Below are 22273 nucleotides of genomic sequence, written 5' to 3' on the forward strand. Positions count from 1 at the left end.
TCACAATGTATTATTCGATGCTCTGTTCCATTGCAGAAGAGTAGAACCCTATCTATGTCAGTCTTTTTTGTATATGTATGCTTTATGGTTATGATTAACCAAATAAAGTAAATGTTTGACTGACTATCTATGAATATATCACTTGGGACTCGACAGTGAGGGTATAATAATACAATGCAAGTCATTGCGGTAATACCAGAGTGAGAACCCCAGTGCGCATATGATTTCCTACAATCACATATTGGCCCACGTGTACACAGTATTCATACTGGATCAGATCCTCTGATATATTCAGTTTCACAGACCCAGTGGGCTCTATTCCCAAAAGCAGGCATTGCTCAATTAATCCGGAGTTTGTATAGTGCAGCTCCTCACCCCTGAGGGTCTTAAGGCGCTGAGCGGAGTGGGGGGGGGGTACTGATCCTCAGGGCGTGGATGTTCAGTAGAAGAACCGGGTCCTGAAGTCCTTCCTGAATTGGAGCAGCGACAGGGATTGCCTGAGGTAGGAGAAGGCGGGTACATGTAATGTGAGGCAGTGGTTCAGGTATGCTGGTCCTATGTCGTGGAGAGCTTTGTAGGCATGTGTGAGAGGCTTGAAGGGGATTCTCTTGATGATTGGGAGCCAGTGGCGTTGTCTGAGGTGCTGATATGTGGCTGCAGCAGGGGATGCCTAGGACCAGTCTGGCTGTGGCGTTTTGGACGTTCTGTAGTTTCGTGAGCTGTTTCTAAGTGACGCCTACGTAGAGTGCATTACCGTAGTCAAGTCTGCTGGTGATGAGTGTGTGTGTGACCATCTTTCTAGGCTCTATGGGGATCCAGCTGAATGTCGTTTGAAGCAGGATGAGGATACAGCGTTGATATGGTGGTTCTTTGTGAGTGAGGAATCGAGTATGATGCTGTGGTTGTGTACACAGTCTGTAGGAGTGGGAGGGGTTCGTAGTGCGACGGACCACCAGGAGTCGTCCCAGGCTGAGGGGGCGGGTCACAGGATGAGTACTTTGGTCTTGTCTGAGTTGAGCTTGAGGCAGCTGTCTTTCATCAAGGTAGCAACGACCTTCGTTCCGCTATGAAAGTTGAATCAGGTGGCTGTAGGTTCATTGGTGAGGGAGAGGATCAGCTGGATGTTGTTGGCTTAGGAGACGATGTTGAGTCTGTGGTTTCTGACAATGGCTGTGGGGGTGCGGGGGGGGCATGTAGACGTTGAAGAGGGTGGGGCTCAGGGAGGATCCCTGGGGCATTCCACGGCTGATCTTTGTAGGTTCTGAGAGGAACAGGATAGTCTGACACTCTGTGTTCGGCCGGTCAGGAAGGAGTGGATCCAGTCCAGTGCCTTGTCGTTGATACCGGACTGTTCAAATTGGGCGCAGGGTCAAGACGAATTTGCATATGGCTGAGTACAAACTGGAATCGCATGGTGAGCAAAAAAATGATGGATTGAGGCCCAGATCTCTGAAATGGGGTGAATGTATGGCATTGTTCTGCATTCTGTCCATCAATTGTTCTTTCTGCATTTTTCGTGGATACCAGCGTCCTGGAATCTTGTGATTAGGTGCAGTGGGAGATGTTGTCGAAGGTGGCCGAGACGTCCAGTAGGATGAGGGTGGCGGCATCGCCCCATTCGAGGAGGGAGGGGATGTCGTCGATGGCGGCGAGGAGTCCGGGATCGGTGCTATAATTGCTTTGGAAGCCAGATTGGGATTTGTTCAGGACATAGCTTGCTTTAATGAACTTGGAGAATTGGGCATTGATGGCCTTTTTGATGACCTTGGCAAGGGGGGGGGACTAGGGAGATAGGTCTGAGGTACTTGAGGTCTGTCGGGTCGGCAGACAGCTTCTTCAGCAGGGGTTGAACGCGGCGTGTTTTCAGCTGGCAGGGAAGGTGACAGTTTTGATGGAGCAGCTGGTGCTGCGGCTGTTCAATGGAAGATGTGATGTGGGCAAAGATCCAGTGGGAGTGGATGCCCTGCATTGTCGTGAGTGTGTCATCTGTGGTGAGTGGAGTCCCCTTGAGCACGATATGTTGAGGTAAGGCCTTGTTGTGTGCGGTGGTGGCAGGCATTGTAGCAGGGTCTTGGGTGTCAAAGTTGTCATAGTTCTGCCTGATCTTGTGGTGGAATAATGTGCTGAGTTTGTTGCTGAGGTCTTAGGGAGGGTGAGACATCTGTGGTCTCGCTGTTGGGTCTAGCGAACTCTTTGACGATGGCAAAGACTTTTGTGCTGTTGTGTGCGTTTGATTCTGTCTTTGATGGCCGTTTTTGTTTGTGGTTTTAAGGAGAAGGTGGTGTGCGTTGACAGCGGTTTTGAAGGTTGCTTGGGTTTCTGGGATTTTGTTGTTTTTCTATCTCTTCTTGAGTTGTCTGCTGGTACGTTTGGACTTGTGGAGGGCTGAAGTTAAGCAGATGGCTTTCTTGAAGTTTTGCCTGCCTGGTGTTTTCTTGAGGGGTGCTGGTGTGTCAGCTCAGTTGGAGATCCATTGGTGACGGTTGTGTGCTGCAGTGTTGGCGTCTGCTGGTGGTGCGGTCATGCTGAGAAAGTTGATGAGAAGTTCTTCGGTTGCCTTGTTCCAGCTATAACAGATGGGTCATGGGGGGGGAGAGGGGGATGGTGAACGGAGGGAATGGCTAAGTGCACACAGTGCGGGTTGGTCCAGAGGAGTTCAGTGGTGTGGCTGTAGGTGAAGGTCTAGCGTGTGTCTGGCTGTATGGGTCGATGTGGTGACTAGATGCTTGAGTCCGATATTGGCGAGGTTCTCCAGTAGGGTGTCAGTGTTTTGGTCACTGGGGTTGTCCAAGTGGAAGTTGAGGTCTCCGAGTAGGATGTAATCGGTGGATGCTAGAGCCTGGGGTGCGATGAGGTCTTCAATGGCATCATTGAAGGGTGGGGGCCGGGGGTCCTGTAGATTTGGGAGCCATGGAGGGTGGTGTTGGGGTTGCTCTGGATCTGGAAGGGGAGGTGTTCCATGGTAGTCGTTGAGTCATTCGAGTAAGTGGTCAGTTGGTGGGTGTTCTTGGGGATGATGGCTTTGCCTTCTCCTGGTCGGTCGACGCTGTATTTGCGGGTGATTTTGTAGCCGCAGGGGATCCTTATCACTTGTTCGTCATTCTTGTTGTCCTTAAGTTCAGCTCTTATTTTCAAGTGCAACAAATGTGAGGTTGGCGAACTCCATCGGACTGCAGATTTAGAACTGTAACAAAAAAAACAAGTTAGCAGGCCTTTTCCATCTATGAACTCATTATCTCGAACAACATCCCTGTATCAATCAGGACCGCCCAACATTGCTCCCATTTAGGAAAGAGTTGAGGACTTCCTTCTTTAAAAATAATTTATGTTTATCATTGGCTCTAGCTTCAAGCTAGGATTGCAGTATAGAAATAACATATACATACATACATACATAAAGAAGCTGGCTTGAATACTTTTGAAAAACTCTTGTGAAAATGTTCATGGGAGAGTTGAGAATGGTTATCCCACCAGAGCACCCCTGGCATCCAGTTAAGGTTTTATCAAGAGTAACAAGTCCACCTTTTAAGCCACTACATCACTGCAAGCCTTAATGTAGATAGTGGTCTACCTAGTAGCAGTCACTTCCTCAAACAGTTAGCAAACTACATGACCCATTACTAGATGAACAGTTCCTGCAAGTTTACAAAGACAAAGATAAATATGCACCCAGTGTTAAACATGCGCTCATGCTCTACATTTTCAGAATTGAAAATGTATGAAAAATAAGACAGTTTTTTGCACTGGCACAGTTTGGTATATTCTGTTTTCTACTCGTGCGGAGACTAGGGGTGGGCGGAATTTGCGTAGTCGTGTTACGCAAAGCACAGCATAAAATATGTCTGTGAGCACACAGAATTCTGCAAACACGCGGAATTACTTCTTCCGCTCGTTCACAATGCTTTTTTCCTGTTTGCGTGCCCGGGGGGAAATATCTTGTGAACACACATTTTGAAAACCTGAACAAGCAAAAAATTCTACAAAGCCGCGGATTGCGGAGGTTTTGGCAATTCCACTTTCTCCGCGGAATGTGAAATTACCCAAATTCCACAAATTCCGCAAGTGGAACTGAATTTACCGCCCGGGCCTAGCGGAGACACCACATAGAAATACCACAGGCTGAGTCCACGTGTGATAAAGATGCAACCATGGCTTTTCTACCCAACATACCTCTAGTAGATATTTGTAAAGCAGAAACATGTGGTTCTGTGCATCCTTTCATAAAATATTTCTCTGGTGACATCAACATGTTCGGTCGTTGAGGTATGTGGGTCCGATGTTGTTGAGGGATTTGTAGGCGCGGATGAGGAGTTTGAAAGTGATACTCTTCTCAACGGGGAGCAAGTATAAGCTTTGTAGGTGTTGGGTCATATGTTTGTGGCGTGGTGTCCCTAGAATGAGCCTGGCTGCGGCGTTCTGGACCTTACCGATTCTTTTAAGTTATGGCACAACCTGTGATGTGCCACAGCTGCTGCAAATGGAAAATGTTACTCACTTGCAAATACTATCTGCTTGTCATGTTGCAGGCTCACATGCATCACACACTTGCTGTATGGTTGTAAAGTATATAGGTTGCTCAGATTAAGCAGTTTATTTTTTTTATTTTACACATATAAGCAGTTGTACTCCGATGGAGAAAACAACACAATGATTTTAATTGGAGTCTGCGCGCTGATGCATTATGCCATTCTGGTATGGGATTACGAGTCGTTCTCCAGATCGAAACTCAATCTTAAATTAATTCTTTTTAGTAGTCAGAACCCAACTCATGAGAGGTCACCACATGTGAACGGCAGAACTACAAGCAGCAAATGATTGTTTACAGGTAGTAACATTTTCCTTCCTTCCTAGATATTACTGTCCACCTTTCTCATATTATAACTGTGCATTTCTTTCAAGAAGTATTTCCCATGTATAATTCTCAGTGTTCATTTCATTCTGCAGCACAGCAGCCGACGACAGAAAGTATGAATGGGAAAGAGAAACGTAAAGCTTCTGGAGGAAGGAAGAATTTTGCTTATAAAATAAATGAAGGAAAACACCAAGGAATACAGAGCAGGGAGAATTTTAACAATAAAACACTACTTACAAGGCAGAAAAGAATAGACACCAACCTAAGAGCTTATGCCTGTGCTGAGTGTAAGAAAACATTTACTGGAAAGATGCATCTTTTACTGCATGAACAAACACACACAGATCGGTATCCCTACACTGAGCATGAAATGAGGTTTGCTGATAAGGCAACGCATGAAAAAACTCACAAAGGAGAGAGGCCCTTTCACTGCGATTTCTGTGAGAAAAGTTTTACTAAGAAGGGACATCTTCTACAACATCAAAGCGTACACACAGGAGAGAAGCCTTATCACTGCACTGTGTGTTCCAAACCCTTTTCTCAGAAGGCACACCTTGTACTGCATCAAAGAACACACACCGGGGAGAGGCCTCATCACTGCACTGTGTGTTCCAAACCCTTTTCTCAGAAGGCAACCCTTGTGCGGCATCAAAGAACTCACACAGGAGAGAGGCCTTATCACTGCACTGTGTGTTCCAAACCCTTTTCTCGGAAGGCACACCTTGTACTGCATCGAAGAACACACACCGGAGAGAGGCCTTATCACTGCACTGTGTGTTCCAAAAGGTTTTCTCGGAAGGCGTACCTTGTACAGCATCAAAGTGTACACACAGGAGAGAGGCCTTATCACTGCACTGTGTGTTCCAAGGGCTTTACTCTTAAGGCAGCCCTTATACGCCATCAAAGCGTACACACAGGAGAGAGGCCTTATCACTGCACTGTGTGTTCCAAGGGCTTTACTCTTAAGGCAGCCCTTGTACGCCATCAAAGCATACACACTGGAGAGAGGCCTTATAACTGCACTGTGTGTGAGTAGAGGTCCCTTGTACGGCATCAAAGCATATACACAGACCAGAGGCTTTATCACTGCACTGTGTGAAGCAAGAGCTTTGATCTTAAGGCAAGCCTTGTACTCCACCAAAGAACACACAGGCGACGGCCATGGCGCCGTACAGGAAATGGAAACTGCTGTAAACAAAAGGTGGTGCTCAGCAACCTCAAGTAACACTTACAAGATGGAAGCCTTCTCCAAGCACTGCCAAAAAACCTTCATTAAAAAAAAGAAATGTGATCTTCTACATCATCTAAGAATCTACAGCTGAAGTTAGACCTCCTATGACATCTAACAATACTTCTGGGCTGAGATCCTCCCTTTCCTCTGAATGTCAGAAGAGCTTTGAGTTAAAGGACAAACTCTAACGTTCGCAGCTTTCCAAAAAGAATGTAGGTTCTTCCACGTCACTAACGTCACTTCACCAAGCAATAAACTTCACAGAGGCTGCTTCACTGCGAATTAAACCTGTCAGACTCTCATGAAATGTGTGCAGTGTTGAGGACATGTTACCAACTGTGGATCATAAACTATCCTGATAGACATAACTTCTGGGATTCAACAAAAAATTATTGAAAGACCTGAGCACATGGAAAAAGAAACTAGGAGAAGAAATAGGAATCCATAACCACTTGAGTACAACAAATATAAACTCCGTTCATCACTAAAGCAGGAACTACTACTCGCTATCAGTATCTTCAGACCGGCTGTGTAAATATTCTGTACAACCCATCCAGGCTGAGAGATCAAAAGAGGATTCATGGCTGTCCAGATTCTAACAACATACAAAGGAGGCACCAACCATATCATTCTGCAGTTTTAACTGTTGAGACTGTGACACATTTCACAATGTTTTGAGATGGTTTATTATGGTGGGATTTGATAATCAATTTTATTATCATTTTGAAAAGAAAAAAAAAGACAGCATACATCATACACAGTAAAGCCAATTCCATCTCCAACAGACAGTACAAAACCCCACTGTGTGGGTAGGAGTATTTATGCAAGCAACCCAAGCTGAAAAGCAGCACCCCGTTACATGGGAGAGGCAAAGCTGTCAATTTAAAACAGTAGGTTCAGCCATTTGACACCTCGTGGGACAACCATGTTCCTTCTGGGCCACGCACTAATCCACTCCCTGGTGCCACTTTCACAGGGTAGGGGGGTTGGGCTGGGCCCAGGCCGCTGCCATATCTCATTTAGCCACAGCGACCGCAGTTCCCAGAGAATGTTTGTCCGCTCTAGAGCCGTCCATACCATCAAATACACCCAGGAGAAGATGTAAGGGATCGTGTGGAACCTGCCGTCCCAAGGTCTGTGTGAGCTCAGATTCCACCTCGGACCAGAATGGGTCAAGGCCTGGGCAAAGCAAACCATATGGTAGAAGTCGGCTGGAGTTTGGTCGCTATTTTGGTGAGAATTAAATACCCAAAAACTAACGTTCACATATATTACAAAACAAAGCAGATTGTCTGGTGAAGATACTGTAAGGAGTATTTCATTGCATGCTGTGATGTGTTTTGTGAGGTCAGTTGTGTCCTTTTCTAGTGTGAGGGGTGAGATTAACAACTAGACAAAGGACACTGCTGCCGTGAGCTGTTTGCCAAGAATGTCTTATTTTACGCAATAAAACTTTGCTAATAAACCAATCTGCCTGCCTGTTCCATGTGTTGATGAGACTGGAGATTCTTCAAACTCATCAGTACGTTCAGAGTGTCTGTTTTCCATCTTGGTGATTAGTATGTCACGGAAGAGGGTGAGGAGGAGCTTTTGCTCCCCTGCAGCCCTCCAACCACCAGCCCCTCAAATTTGAGGCATTTCAGTGTGCAGTTTGCTCCATCACTGTGTTTATTAGAGTAGTGCAAGCGTTACAAGTACAATTTGCACTGTTGATGTTTCAGAAGACAACCTTTGAAGTTTAATAGTGTAATTGCTTCGGGAACACCCTTGGACCTTTTCCTTCACTAAGCGTATTGGTTGGCTTTAAATAGTCCGACTACTCTGGACACTGTGCCATCTGTGAGCGCACAAGGCTTGCCTCCAAACTATTATATGGAAGCAACAGCACTAGTGTATGAAGTCTTGAATCATCCTGATGAATGTTGTGTGTCCCCCACAAGATCCACCCATAGTCATCAGTGACCATGAAGCAAGGGTCAGACAGATGCCTGGTGCAAGGCTGCTCTGGGGTCACTCAGACACCAGTGCCCATGTCGCCACCCCTATCCCCGACATTGTTTAACATCTACGTCTCTCCTTCGGCCAGACTTATCAGGAGGCGTGGATTTTCCCTGGCCTTATATGCTGATGATTCTCAGCTTGTTATCTTTATCTTCAATCAGCCTGAGACCACAGCCGCCAGCTTTCATGCTTGTCTCACTGAGATCATGACCTGGATGAACCATAGCTTCCTGAAAATGAACACTGACAAAACGGAGGTGATAGAGTTTGGCCCTGGCCGGTGCCTGTGAAATGACTCCTAGTGGCCGGTTGAGGCCGGGTAATGCCTGTGTCCTGCCCCAAGGTCAGGAACCTCAGAGTCCTCTTCGATGACCAGTTTAATTTTTCTGCCCAGGTAAACAGTCTCCCTTCCTCCTGCTTCTTTTTACTAAAAACCTTGAGAAAAATCTTCCCTTTTCTCTCATAAGAATTGCAAAAGACGCTGGTGGTGGCGCTCTTCCTGTCTAAACTGGACTATTGCAATGCCCTTTTTGGGGCATTGATAAGACCCAGCTGAGAAAACTGCAGTCTCTACAGAACACTGCAGCAAGATTACTTCTAAACTATCCTAAAGGACAATCAACCTCGGCAGGAATTAAGTCACTGCACTGGCTTCCCATCCAGCAGCGGGTGGAATTTAAGGCCTTATGCCTGGTGCACAAAGAACTTTATGGTGGCGATGCTGAGGATCTCCCAAAAATTTTCCTACCTTATATCCCCCAAGTACCCTTAGATCTGCTAATTTGGGCCTTATCCAGATTGCTAAGATCAGACGGGCAAGATGGGATGACAGGACTTTATCAAGTTGTGCATCAAAGTTATGGAACAAAATGCCTATGGCCATGAAATTTCAATCTAATCAGCAGGTCTTTAGGAAGGACTTGAAAACATGGCTGTTCACTTCCACATAGTCTCCCGGTAACACAGGCCATACTTCCTTTCTACATACACTAGCGCCAAGACGCCACAGCAATCGAGCGCTCTATAAACATATATCCTATCCTATCCTATTTGGGCAAGAGCTGGAGCTTGCTGTGGATGGTAGCAAGCCCTGGATCTGCAGTGACGTCTGGATCTCTAGGAATGAACTAAGTAGCAATGGTGGCAGGTATGTGTGTGCAATGATGAGACGCCCTGGGTGTAAGTGAATGATGAGACTAGGAATTGGGGGCCTCAGCTGAAGCTGTGATACTGGATTATTGTCAAGAGCAAGCCAGAGGGTCACAAGATTGTTACAGCTGCGTTGGCACATTTACGGCATATAAGCCAGACATAAAACTTTATTTGGCTTACACAGGCTCTAAAAGTACCAGTTACTAGCATATTAGACTCAAAATTCATTTACTAAAACACAGTGATCTTTTGGCGCCAGATGTTTGTCCCGCGCAGTAAAACCAGTGCGAACAGCACCACGCACAGTGCAAGAGGGCGCTGCATCTTTCCGTCGCTTGAGTAGAAGTTCTACTAGAGCGGCAGCTTCCTCAACGTGAATGGAAGGTTTCTCGACATGAGTGCGAGTGCCCATCCCCGGGCAGCCGCGTTGAGAAATCTCGTTGGGAGATGGTCTAGTACTGGATTTTCCTTGCTCACGCTCTTCAATTTAACATTGGTGAGCACAAGCAAGGAAACGTTTTTCTGAACTCCGAGTGTCTGAGGAGTGCAAAAACTCCACAAAGTCTACGAACGGAGCGGAGTTCACCGCCCAGACTTAATGTTTATGTCTCTGTATGTACGTGTTGAGAGAAAGCTCCAAAAAATTATCACGTCAAGAATTTAAAATTCTATTTAGCACATATTGATGGGAATAATGCTTCTTTTTCTATTACTGAATTTGCACAGCAAACAATCAACAGTAAACTTAAAAACGACATTTCCCATGATGTCAGTAACCACAGTCCACAAATCACTGCCCATTATGCTCAGGTATGGCCAGCACCATCTTACCCGTCTTTGAGTATTCTCAGTTTAAAACAGTTCAACCACAATATCCGGGTCCTAGATGGGATTACCTTCTTTGTCTAACCTGGAACGATGCAATAGTTGTATAAACATCACTCAGCTGAAGAGCTGTAAAGCTCCAGCTTGAAGTCTGTTACCTTGTCTAGTATCCAGGTGGCTTGAGACAACATGTCCCAGTTGTTAAAGAAATATCTCACTTTCCCCCCAACCCAAACGTTGTTTGACATGGAATGATCTGTACCCTGAAAAATAAGCATGGAGGGATGTCTTGCTCTGGACGGTCCCCCCTTAACTGAATTATTGTAGTCCTTCTCAGTGGTAAGGGCACCAGGAGCGGAGTACCCTAGTACTTGTCAGCTACTCTCTGTAGACACATAGTTTTACACTTGCTGGTGCAAACTCTGGCCTCATTTACAAGAGGCCTGCCCAGCTGGAGCGTCACTTTTTTTTTTAAAGCTCGGGTGATGCAGGTCTCTGAATCATATCTACAAGGCGACGCAAAAGGCTTCATAGATATGGAGTGAGGCTAGGCTGCGCAAAGCGCTGCGTTGGCTTACTCTGCATCAAGGAGGCGTTCCATGGGTGTTGCTGTGGGTTTTCCCACGAAACACCCATTTATTTTGACACCGCCCCAGATTTAGACACTCAAGTAAACATGGGGCAGCGGTAAACCTTACACCTCCCCAAAGCAGGCATAACGAGGAGAAATGTTTTCATTTCTCCTCTTTTATTCCTCTTTCCCTGTGTGCCACGTTCTTCAGCCGACATAGACCCCAGTGCACCATGGTGCAAGTGTGTCTGCGTTGGCGCTCGGCTGCATAATGTGCGCCTGAAAGGCCAGTAATGCACGTGTCCTGTACGGTGCATTCCTGCCCTTTCGATTGGTGCAGAGCAGGGCAACAAAAAAGACTCGCAATGCTGCTGGATGCCAATTCTTGGTAAATGAGGCCCTCAGTGTTCCCCGATCAGTGTATGAGGTGATATTGAACGTGTCTTGTTGGTCTAATTATCACAGCTCGGCCATGGGCTTATTGCTCGTGCAAAGCGGAGTGGGCACACTGGGGCGCGTGCATCAAAGCAGGCAGTAGAGGGTACGCTCCTCCGATCAGAGAGGGCACACTGGGGCGCGTGCATCAAAGCAGGCAGTAGAAGACTGAGCTCCTCCGATCAGAGAGGGTACACTGGGGCGCGCGCATCAAAGCAGGCAGTAGAGGGTACGCTCCTCCGATCAGAGAGGGTGCAGTCTGACCCAAATCTACTGCTCCACAGATGCAAACGCTGTGGCAATATCCCACTGATCGCATCGTTTGGCAGACAAGTGTAGCAGCTTCTCTTTCAATTACATTAACAATCAAATAAAAGAATCAATCAAGAAGCAAATACACTGTACATACATTATATAAGAAGATCTGACCACAACCAGATATATGAATGATAACTGTAGGGAAACTGGCTCTTTATATAGTATACCAAAAAGAGGTCTACTGTGCATGGAGTCATGAGTAGACGGGGTTTGCTTTAGCAATCTTCAAGGTGCTCTTCTACGGAGTAGTGAGGTAGAGCAGCTTTAGGCTTATCAGAGAGGAGTGTCAGACATCTGCGATACACATAGAGTCAATAAATGGTACACACGACTCAATAAGGAGATATATAACCCTTGATATATATATTTAGGCACCAGAATCAATACGATCAGGTAACAGTGCAATTTTCATAAGCGTCAATGCTATCCTATGGTGGAAAAACAAAGGCTGCATACAAGTTCTTTACAGCGACTCACCTGATCACTCTCTTGGTCTTAAGGGGAGTATGGGGCAAGGTCCAAGGCAGCATCAACAGGTCACCCCCAGGGGTTCTACGACGGCCGGGTGCAGTGGTGCAATTCAGCATCTGGTGCCCAATGTTAATCTACGGGGATTGGTCTGGTTAAAAAAAGGCTTCGAGTTTAGACTGGAAGGCCAGTCAGGCTGAATCAGCAGGTGGACTCGGCTCTTATGATGCTCAGGGACACCTTTGGTCCTCTTCACCAACGGTGCATGCCGTGTTGGGTTTTTGGTGTCTGGAGTCCTCTCAGTCCTGATGGGTGCCTGCAGGATGCAGGGAAGCAGCTCTGCTGCTCCATGGGCGATCCTGGTTCATGGGTGAAGTGCTGGCACTTCTCTCAGGCTTCTGGAGACACGGCAGCTGCAGGACAAGTGGTCTTTGTCGCAGTCGTTAAGGACAGCAATCCGGTTGGCACCAAGTCAGTTAGTGTCTTCTGTTCCTTCTTGCGAATCTTCACAACCGTCTTCTTGTTTCAGGTCATCAGGATCTCATTTCATGGTGCCAGAAGCTCCCCTAAATACTAGATTTAGGGTCTTTAGGGGAGTGAAAGGTAGTAGCCAAAGAGTCCTGAGGGAAGTGGGCATAACTCTGTCCTAGAGTTCCTAATTCTGTCATCACGAAGATGACTCTGAGATTTCACGGTCACTCAGGTAGCCCATCTTAGGGGCGGAACTATCCTGAAGGTGAACACACCTTTCTGACTACAAATGTTCCCACCTTGTCCAGGCGCCAAACAGACCCTGGCCAAGAGGGGTCAGCATCCTCTCCTGTGAGAGAAGCCAGGTTCCCAAAGGCGGTGGGCTCTTTGAAGCTTCCTGCCTTGGGATGCTATTCACAGGTCATCCTGTAGGAGGGGTTGTAAACACCCTCTGCCTGAGTGGGCTTTGTTTCGGACCTACTGAGAGAAAAAGGCTGTCACCCTTGGGTACCAGAACCTTGTCTGTGGTGACAGGCTGGCTAGGACCAGTCAGCATAGCACACTGGTAGTTGGTAGGTTTTCCAAGGTGCCCCCTGGGTGCATGTATTAATAAATCAATACTGGAATCAGCGTGGGCGTATTAATACCAGATGTTTGATACCATCATGTAGTTGGGGAACTCGTTTTCTCCAGTGTTCTGCACATGCACTTAAAACGGCTTCCCTGTTCACTTTTTCAGGCAGTAATGGAACTGACCAACACAGCGCCATATCTGCTCATGCAGATATGTCCACACATGTAGCATAGTGCTCCCTGCCTTAGGGCTGTAAGTCCCGCTGTAGGGGTGACTTACCCACACTGCATGCAGTGTATGCTGGCATGGCAGACAGGGAGGTGAGCGATGTGGTGTTTTCACTTTTGTCTGCACCAAGACATGCAGCCTGCAGTGGCAGTGCGTATGTTTTTACTGAGGGGTCCCTTAGGATGGCACAATATATGCAGCAGCCCTTAGGTGCCCTCTTTAGCCTCCTTGCCCTAGGTACCAGGGGTACCATTTACTAAGGACTTACAGAGGGTGCTAAAGGTATTGCCATTTGTGGAAACAATTGAACAGTTTTGGGAAAGGGATCTGGCAATGGGAACCTGGTTAGCAGGAACCCAATGCACTTCCAGTCAAAATCGCATCAAATACTAGATAAAGTAGGGGTGACCATGTCAAAAAGGGGCGCATTCCTACAATAACGTCTGCACTCAAATACTTCCGCATTCATTTTGGCTGCTGAGCAGCAAAAAAAGAGGTATTCAAGATGATGCCGGCCATATTTGAGAAGAGTAAAGGGCAGTGATTGGTAGGCAGTGGTTACTGATATATAGTATACTAGCAGCCCGTCCCGACGTTGTCCGGGTATGAAATAGAATGTGTGTAATGTGTGTATTTGGCATGGGCAATTTATTTTAAAATCTCACGGTAGGCAATATTTTTTGTTTCATTAGAATAGGGACGGAGAAGCGCCAGCTGCAGCCCTGGTTGATTTTAGCAGGCGCGTGTAATGTCGTTGAATGAGAGAGTTCAGTGACAGCGAGTAGGAGAGGCTGCAGTAATTGTCCCCGCAGACACGCGCATTTGCGTGTTCCCCCGCTTGAGGCCTAGCTGCAGCCCTGGTTGATGTTATCAGGCGCGTGTAATTAGTGTACTGATCCGCCGCCTGAGCCCTGCTAGAGCCCTGGTTGATGGTAGCAGGCACGTCTAATTTCGTTGAATGAGAGAGTTCAGTAACAGCGCGCAGGAGAGGCTGCAGTAATGTTACTTACCAGGCCTCCAGCTGAATGCGTTTGTCATGCCCCCTGCACACGGCCACAGCAGACGATCTTCTGATTAATGTACGACCCACATGGCATGAAGGGCGGAACGTAGAACGTAGCCCCCAGCATTTCCCATGCCCCAGCGTGCCCCTTGATGCGGCGCAATTGCGTTCACATGGCATAAAGCCCGGACACACGCCCCCAGCGTGTCACGCCCCCAGCGTGTCACGCCCCCAGCGTGTCACGCCCCCAGCGTGTCACGCCCCCAGCGTGCCCCTTGATGCTGCGCAGCAGTGTAATTGGCTCTTGTATGTACGACTCACATGGCATGAAGGGCGGATACATGCCCCCAGCATTTGTCAAGGCCCCAGCGTTTGTCACACCCCAGCACATGCCCACAGCCCACAATGTGATGGCCATACCACATGCCCCCAGCGTTAGTCACGCCCCCAGCTGGTCAACACGCACACCCACAGAGCCGGACACATCCTCAACCCCATCTTCGCAGGAGGGACAAACATCCACTTCAGCCACACCACACAGCCCCTCCAGGCAGACCACCACTGTATACACTTAACCTTCAACACCACCACCGCACCCAAACCTGCCCTGTGCCGGCCACGCGGGAACTGGAGTAAGATCACAGAGGAACACCTCAGCACCAACCTCCTCCACGACCCCCCTCGCCACAACCAACGCCAACTCCGCAGTCAAATAACTACACCGCTGGATCTCCAGCTGCGCAGACAAGGTCGCACCCCACCGCCACCCTGTCTAAGAATGCCCCCTGAAGGCCACCTGGTTCACCTCTGACCACCAAGAAGCCAGGCGCTCCTGCAGATGCCTCGAGAAACTCTGGAGGAACATGAAAACGACCAAAGATCAGAACACCTACAGGAATGCCATGACTGAATACCACCAGCGTATAAAGCCACTAAGTGGACCTTTATCAAGAACAAAATCCACACCACGCAAGTAACGCAAAATTACTCTTCAACGTTGTATAGCAGTTTACCAAACCCCCCTGCGAAGCCACAGACGTCTCCCCACCCCAGGACCTCTGCAACAAGCTCAGCTCCTAATTCCACCTTAAAATCAAGGCCCTCTACGACATCATCAGCGAACAGACTCCAGACACCAACCCCCTCCCCACGACCAAAAACCAGCCCACCATCACCACCTGGAAACCTGTCACCACCGAAGACACCGCCATGACCATGAAGAACACTCACTCAGGAGCCCCACAGACCCCTACCCACCGCATATCTACCACAGAGCAGCCGCCACCATGGCACCTGAGCTAGGCCGGACCATTAATGCCTCCTTCAAATCCGGCATCTTACCCAACATCTGGAAGCGGGCAAAGGACAAGCCCCTCCTCAAGAAACCCTTGGACGACCCGACGGACCTAAAGAACTACTGGCTTATCTCTCTCCTTCCCTTCGCAGCCAAAATCACAGAGAGATCCATCAATGCCCAGCTGACCACCTTCATCGAAGAGAACGCCATTCTCGACCCCTCCCAGTCTGGAATCTGCAGCAACCACAGCACAAGACCGCCCTCTTTGCCTCCAGCGGCAACATCCGCATGCTACTCGACCAAGGCCACACTGCGCCCCTCATCCTACTAGACCTCTCTGCAGCCTTCGACACCGTCTCTCACCGCACTCTCGCAACCAGACTCCATAATGCCGGTATACAAAGAACCTCCCTCAACTGGATCTGCTCCTTTAACTCTGGCAAAACCCGAAGGATCAAACTCCCACCCTTCCTCTCCGAACCAACAGAGGTCAGCTGCAGAGTACCCCAAGGATCCTCGCTCAGCCCTACGCTCTTCAACATCTACATGGCCCCCACGCCACCATTGTCAGACAGCATGGACTCAGCATAGTATCTTACGCCGACGACACCCAGCTCATCCTCTCCCTCATGAAGAACCCCTAAGACACCAGACTTTGCTTCCAGGAAGGAATGAAGGACGTCGCAGCCTGGATGAACAACAGCTGCTTGAAGCTGAACTCGTCGAAGACAGAGGTCCTCGTCCTTGGACCCTCTATCAGGAAATCCTGTCACATTATCCTTGGCTCGCCATGTGTTATTTTCCAACATACATGTGGTCAAAAGCTAATCATGTCGCAGTAATTCAACAATGAATTAACTGATACCAGTGGTTTCTTTCATTATTCATTTGTTGCTGTTGGATCACTGAAATAATATCGACTGACAAAATATCGACTTGCCAAAATATCGTGGACAAAATATCGACAGTCAAAATATCGAGTTTGTATCTACAAACAGGTAAGTACAAAAATATCGAGTACAAAATATCGTTAACAAAAATATAGATGTAAAAAATATCGACTTTATTAAAAACAGTGTTAAATTAAATTAATATTAAATTTTAATTACTAAAATATACTTAAAACGACTTAAATTAAATTATAATAATAAAATAATAAATGAAAATAATAAAAATAATTTTTTAAAATCTTATTTGTTGACCCTGAACCCTAAAAATACCCCTTAACCCAAAAACCCAAAACTGACCCTGAACCCTAAAAATACCCCTTTACCCAAAAACCCAAAACTGACCCTGAACCCTAAAAATACCCCTTTACCCATGACCTGAAAACTGACCCTGAACCCTAAAAATACCACTTTACCCATGACCTGAAAACTGACCCTGAACCCTAAAAATACCCCTTTACCCATGAACTGAAAACTGACCCTGAACCCTAAAAATACCCCTTTACCCATGACCTGAAAACTGACCCTGAACCCTAAAAATACCCCTTTACCCATGACCTGAAAACTGACCCTGAACCCTAAAAATACCCCTTTACCCATGACCTGAAAACTGACCCTGAACCCTAAAAATACCCCTTTACCCATGACCTGAAAACTGACCCTGAACCCTAAAAATACCCCTTTACCCATGACCTGAAAACTGACCCTGAACCCTAAAAATACCCCTTTACCCATGAACTGAAAACTGACCCTGAACCCTAAAAATACCCCTTTACCCATGAACTGAAAACTGACCCTGAACCCTAAAAATACCCCTTTACCCATGAACTGAAAACTGACCCTGAACCCTAAAAATGCTCCTTTACCCAAAATTTATCAATATTATTTAATTACCAATTAATTATTAATTAACAATAACAATAAAGTAAATATATTAGAACATTAGGTGTAATTATTGTAATAATTAATATTATTTTATCAAAATTAATTACTTAAAAATAACACAAAATTATATATATATATAAAAAAGTACTCTAATTAATGTAATTAACTAATTACAATTAATTAATTAACAATTATTTACTAATACAAAATATATTCAAAATTATATTAATTAATTAACTAATTAATATTAATTAATTATCAATTAATTATTAATTAAAAATATTAACAAACATATATTAATTAATTAATTATTATTAAATTACTTCCCACACTATTCCCCTATAAACCCACAACCCGCTACAGAATTACATTACGCAATTATTATCAAAACAAAATTCATGTAATAAAATATTTAATAACATTAATACACACTATTCACACATATTATTACATAAAAATACACTATAAAATATTATATATTATTAAAAAATCGATATTTTTGCTATCTATATTTTATACAGTCGATATTACTTCACTTACCTGAAAAACGATATTTTTGTAGTCGATATTATGTCCAGTCGATATTTTGTCCAGTCTATATTTAAAACTCGATATTATGTCCAGTCGATATTTTGGAGTCGATATTTTGTCTCTATACCGTTGCTGTTTTCTGTGACCAATGCTCATTTGTATATTGTTTTCCTTTTTTTTAAAAATGTTGCCAATGCTTGTTGAAAGTAGGGAGATAGGGGAGCACGTGCATTTAAATGAGACAGCTGCTCTATGCAGCTTAAACATGTGCTTGGTAACTGAATTGACACGTTGCCAGAACGCGCCCAGACAAAGCCCAGCATCCAGGCTATAAATAGCCTTGCTCTTCAAAGCACTGGTTGCCTGGCTTTTTTGATTCCTGCACGTCGTTCAAGGATTCCACAGAGCCCTGCGTCATTCAAGCCTTCAAGGAAGAATTCCCCAGAGCCTTCTCCTCTTCAGCCAGCACTGTCACTCAGCCTCCAGGCATTTCTCCCAACTTCAAGTTCAGGCAGAGTTCAAGGACATTGCAGAGCCCGCGAATCACTCGGAAGAGCTACGTTTGCAATCATTGTTTATTTTAACTTCATCTCCTTTCCGCTTCAGGTATATCTGTGTTAATTGCTTGGGACTTCACATGCATTTTTGATGAGTGGACATTGTGGGACAACATTGATCTTGTTAATACTATCCTTTATGAGGACAATAATTATTTAGTTTTCATGACTATTGCCTAATGTAAAAGCACATGTTACTGGGCTGAGAATAGGCAATCATTATTCTTTTTCTTGTAAAGTGTGTAACCCTGTTTGTACACGTATTTGGCAGCGTGTGTGCAGAGGACAGATCTTGTACAGGTCGCCTGATTTAGGCATACATGTTTTTTGTTTGTTTTAAAAGTGACTTTATTTAAAGGCGCAAGTAACTCCCTCTAAAGGTGCGCCATCCCCAAGTTGTTGGAGAATCCTGGCAGCGTATTAAGGACACTTTGGCCATAGCATTATATGATTGACATTAGGAAACTTCTTGCATACATTAAGGTGAGATCATAGGGTGAAATAAATCTATTGCATAAAATCTCATGTAATGATCTAGATTACTCAGCCTAATACAATGCCTGTTTATGTTATAGAAGCAAACTGTATATACCATAGTCTTTACTGAGAGACAACCTAGTTGACAAGGCATCACACAAAGAAAGGTAATGTGAACATTAACCCATGTGTATGTTTCACATGTAGTCCAATGAAATTGGGGAGTGCAATGCTTAAGCCAATTGTGTATTTTTTAGGATATATCTCAAGTAGCTTGCTGAGTAACCTTCCAGAACCTGGCTGGCCCAGACAGCACATCCTCCTTTTGGTGAATCACGAAGTGTAGCAGTCTCTCTCTCTTTGTCTCTCATCCCAAGTCCCCTTCCCTCTTTGGGCACCTGCCAGGGATTCTGTTTTTATCAGCAGCACTGAGAGGTGCTCAGGGTGAGTTGAGGAATAGTCATCGCCCTTGCAGATGGACCTGCTTTCCAGGTGAGTTGCTGGACTCACATCTTACACCCCCCTCCACTGCCTGTAACCTATGCATCATTCTAGACTCCTCCCTCTCCATGACCCATCAGATCAATGCTGTCACCTCCACCTGCTTCAACTTCCTCCGCGTACTCCGCAAGACCTTCAAGTGAATCCCCCCGAATGCAGAAAGACCATCACCAATACACTTGTAACCAGCAGACTGAACTACAGCAATGCCCTCTACGCTGGAATAAACAGAAACCTGTTTCACAAGCTCCAAACCATCCAAAACACAGCAGCCAGACTCGTCCTCAGAACCCCTCGACATGAGCACATGACCCAGCACCAACGAGACCTCTACTGGCTCTGTGGGAATAAGAGAGTAACCTTTAAACTACTCACCCACGCTTACAAATCCCTCCACAACATCGGACCAAATACCTCAACGAGAGAGCCACCTTCCACGTACCCAAAAGGAACCTCCACTCCGATGACCTTGCCCTAACAATGACCCCACGCATCCGCACAACTCAAGAAGGTAGAAGAGCCTTCTCCTACGTCGCTGCAATGGCCTGCAACGAGCTCCCAGTCAACATCAGATGGTCCCCTACTCTGCACACTTTCAGGAAGAGCCTCAAGACCTGGCATTTCGACTGATTCGGAGCTGCACCCCTCCATCCCAGCGCCTTGAGTCCTTCGCAGGTGAGTAGCACGCTTTACAAAACCCTGATTGATTGATTAACGCTAACTTACACTAACTATCTAACCCTAACCCTTACACTAAGTATCTAATATTATCTCTTACACTAACTATCTAACCCTAACTCTTACACCAAGTATCTAATATTATCTCTTACACTAACTATCTAACCCTAACTCTTACACTAACTATCTAACACAAACTTACACTAATTATATAACGTAAACTCTTACACTAACTAACCCTAACTCTTACATTAACTATTTAACCCTAACTCTTTCACTATCTAACCCTAACTCTTCCACTAACTATCTAACGTTAACTCTTACACTAACTATCTAACGCTAACACTTACACTAACTATCTAATGCTAACTCTTTTGGAATGCTGATATGGGATGCAATACAATTACCTCTTAATTCCATTGGAATACCTCAATACAGTATTATCTTGCCAAACTAATCATGAACAGAACATAGGGCAGGGCGCAGTGCATTTAAATAGTTGGAGATGTACTTTAAAGTTTTACATTTCCTGGTAGTAAAAAACCCACACTACAGTGAGGTCTACCTCTCACAAAGGATAATATTGGATTACCTTTTTACCTTTAATAAGAGATAAGGTTTGTTTGGGAGCGGGTAGTAATGGCATGTTTGGTGTATGAATAATTGTATTTTAAAACCCTCTGTAGTGGTAAAGTCAGATTGTAAGACATAATTCTAGAAATGCCACTTTTAAAAAGTTGCTATGCAACAACAACTGGTTCTTTAGGGAAGAGTACATTTATTTCAAGCTAGAGGATTCTGGTCCTGATTAACTAGGACGTGCCAAATAATGGTGTAACAGAGAAGTGATTTTTGAACACAGCAAATGAAATTAATAAGCACCACAGACTTAGAAAAACTTATTCTCTCAATAAATCTGACCTCATGCGATTTCTTCTTCAATCGTTCCTTTTTAGGACCCTTACAGAACTTGGATACACTTGATCCTTTGTCCGCCTCTTCACTAAGTGAAGGGATACTTCCCAGTTCATACTTTGATGAGAACCTCAAGCAACACGATGTTTTCTAGTCCTTAGGACGATCAGTTGCGATGTTTATGAACAAACCTATTTCAGGTGGTCGAAACGTCAATGATACAAATAAGTGTTCCATACCAAAACCTTACATATGTACTGCCAAGAAATTAGGATATGTTTCAACAGACTAAAGAGTTCTAAACGGACACCGCATTAAGTGATTTTTGTTCTTGTATATTGTCAATTGTTTGTTATGTGGTATTACTTTTTATGTGACCTCATTTTTCGTATGGTACTGATTTATGTTTATTATTATTATTTTTGCTGAAAAACAGTCCTGTGTCTGTGATGTGTAGCACTTTGCATTTCTGCATTATGTGAATGTTATGCAGAAAAACATTTTTTTTCTTGGTCTATGGTGCTTATTAACTTAATTTATGTTTTCAAATCCTGCATATGCCATGCCATTCATTGGCACATCCTAGGTAATCAGGACCCAAATGCTCTAGCTTAAAAGAAATTGTTCTCTTCACTACAGAACCAGTTGCTGTTGTATAGCACTATTCTCCCAGGTTAAGCAGGATACAGGGTTTACCCATTAGAATTCATGGACTTTCAGAAAGTTGCCATTTTGTTGTCTCTTCTGGATCACTAGACTAGGTGATTTTGGCAGTTGGCCTTTGTGTATTCCTCTCAGACAGCGACACAACAGAGGGCCTGGGTGTTGGCAGTTTGGGCCACCCAAGGCAGGATGGGGAGGCGGAGCTGTGAACAGCCCTAATTACACTTCAAAGACACTGCTGCAGCTCAAAACCAAAGAACTTTGCACTAGCCTATGTTGCTTGCAGATGGACTGGGGCCAGGGCAAGGGGCAATAACTTCCAGACACCTTCCAGTGGGGAAGGCTCTAGAAGTTTCTCCCACTTTTAAGTGGATACCAGGTATAAACAGGGACCCTCAAACCCACTCTTCAGTACACTCCTGGACCTGTGGATAAGAAGGACTGCTTGAGGCCTGCTCTGCTCTCTGGGAAGGAAGACTGGACCTGCATCCTTCATCCCAGGCTACCTGAGTGACTCTAAGGGCTAGTTAATTGGCTGCCTGTTCTGAGCTACAGGAACACAACAAGCTCCAGTGGTCTCCCTGTAACTACCCATCTGTCCTGTTGCACTGAACCTGCGTACCCTGCTGGCCTCTGTTCGAGTGAGTTCCTTATCCCAAGAGGTGCCTCCCAGGTCCTGGCCCCTTGGCGTGG

The 22273-nt window shown here is 45.5% G+C and overlaps 1 protein-coding gene across 1 annotated transcript in view; it reads left to right on the top strand.

The window, feature by feature from the left end:
- Nucleotides 1-7552, top strand: part of LOC147736806 (uncharacterized) — a 47745-nt gene extending 40193 nt beyond the window's left edge. Inside the window, exon 3 of the mRNA XM_086953481.1 lies at nt 4945-7552. Within this exon, the coding sequence (XP_086809607.1) occupies nt 4945-5888 (944 nt within the window). The 3' untranslated portion in view covers nt 5889-7552. The remainder of the gene's footprint in view (nt 1-4944) is intronic.
- The last annotated feature ends 14721 nt before the right edge of the window (nt 7553-22273 follow it).

The sequence above is a fragment of the Lissotriton vulgaris genome, chromosome 1_2 (assembly GCF_964263255.1).
Source record: "Lissotriton vulgaris chromosome 1_2, aLisVul1.2, whole genome shotgun sequence".
Lineage (NCBI taxonomy): Eukaryota > Metazoa > Chordata > Amphibia > Caudata > Salamandridae > Lissotriton > Lissotriton vulgaris.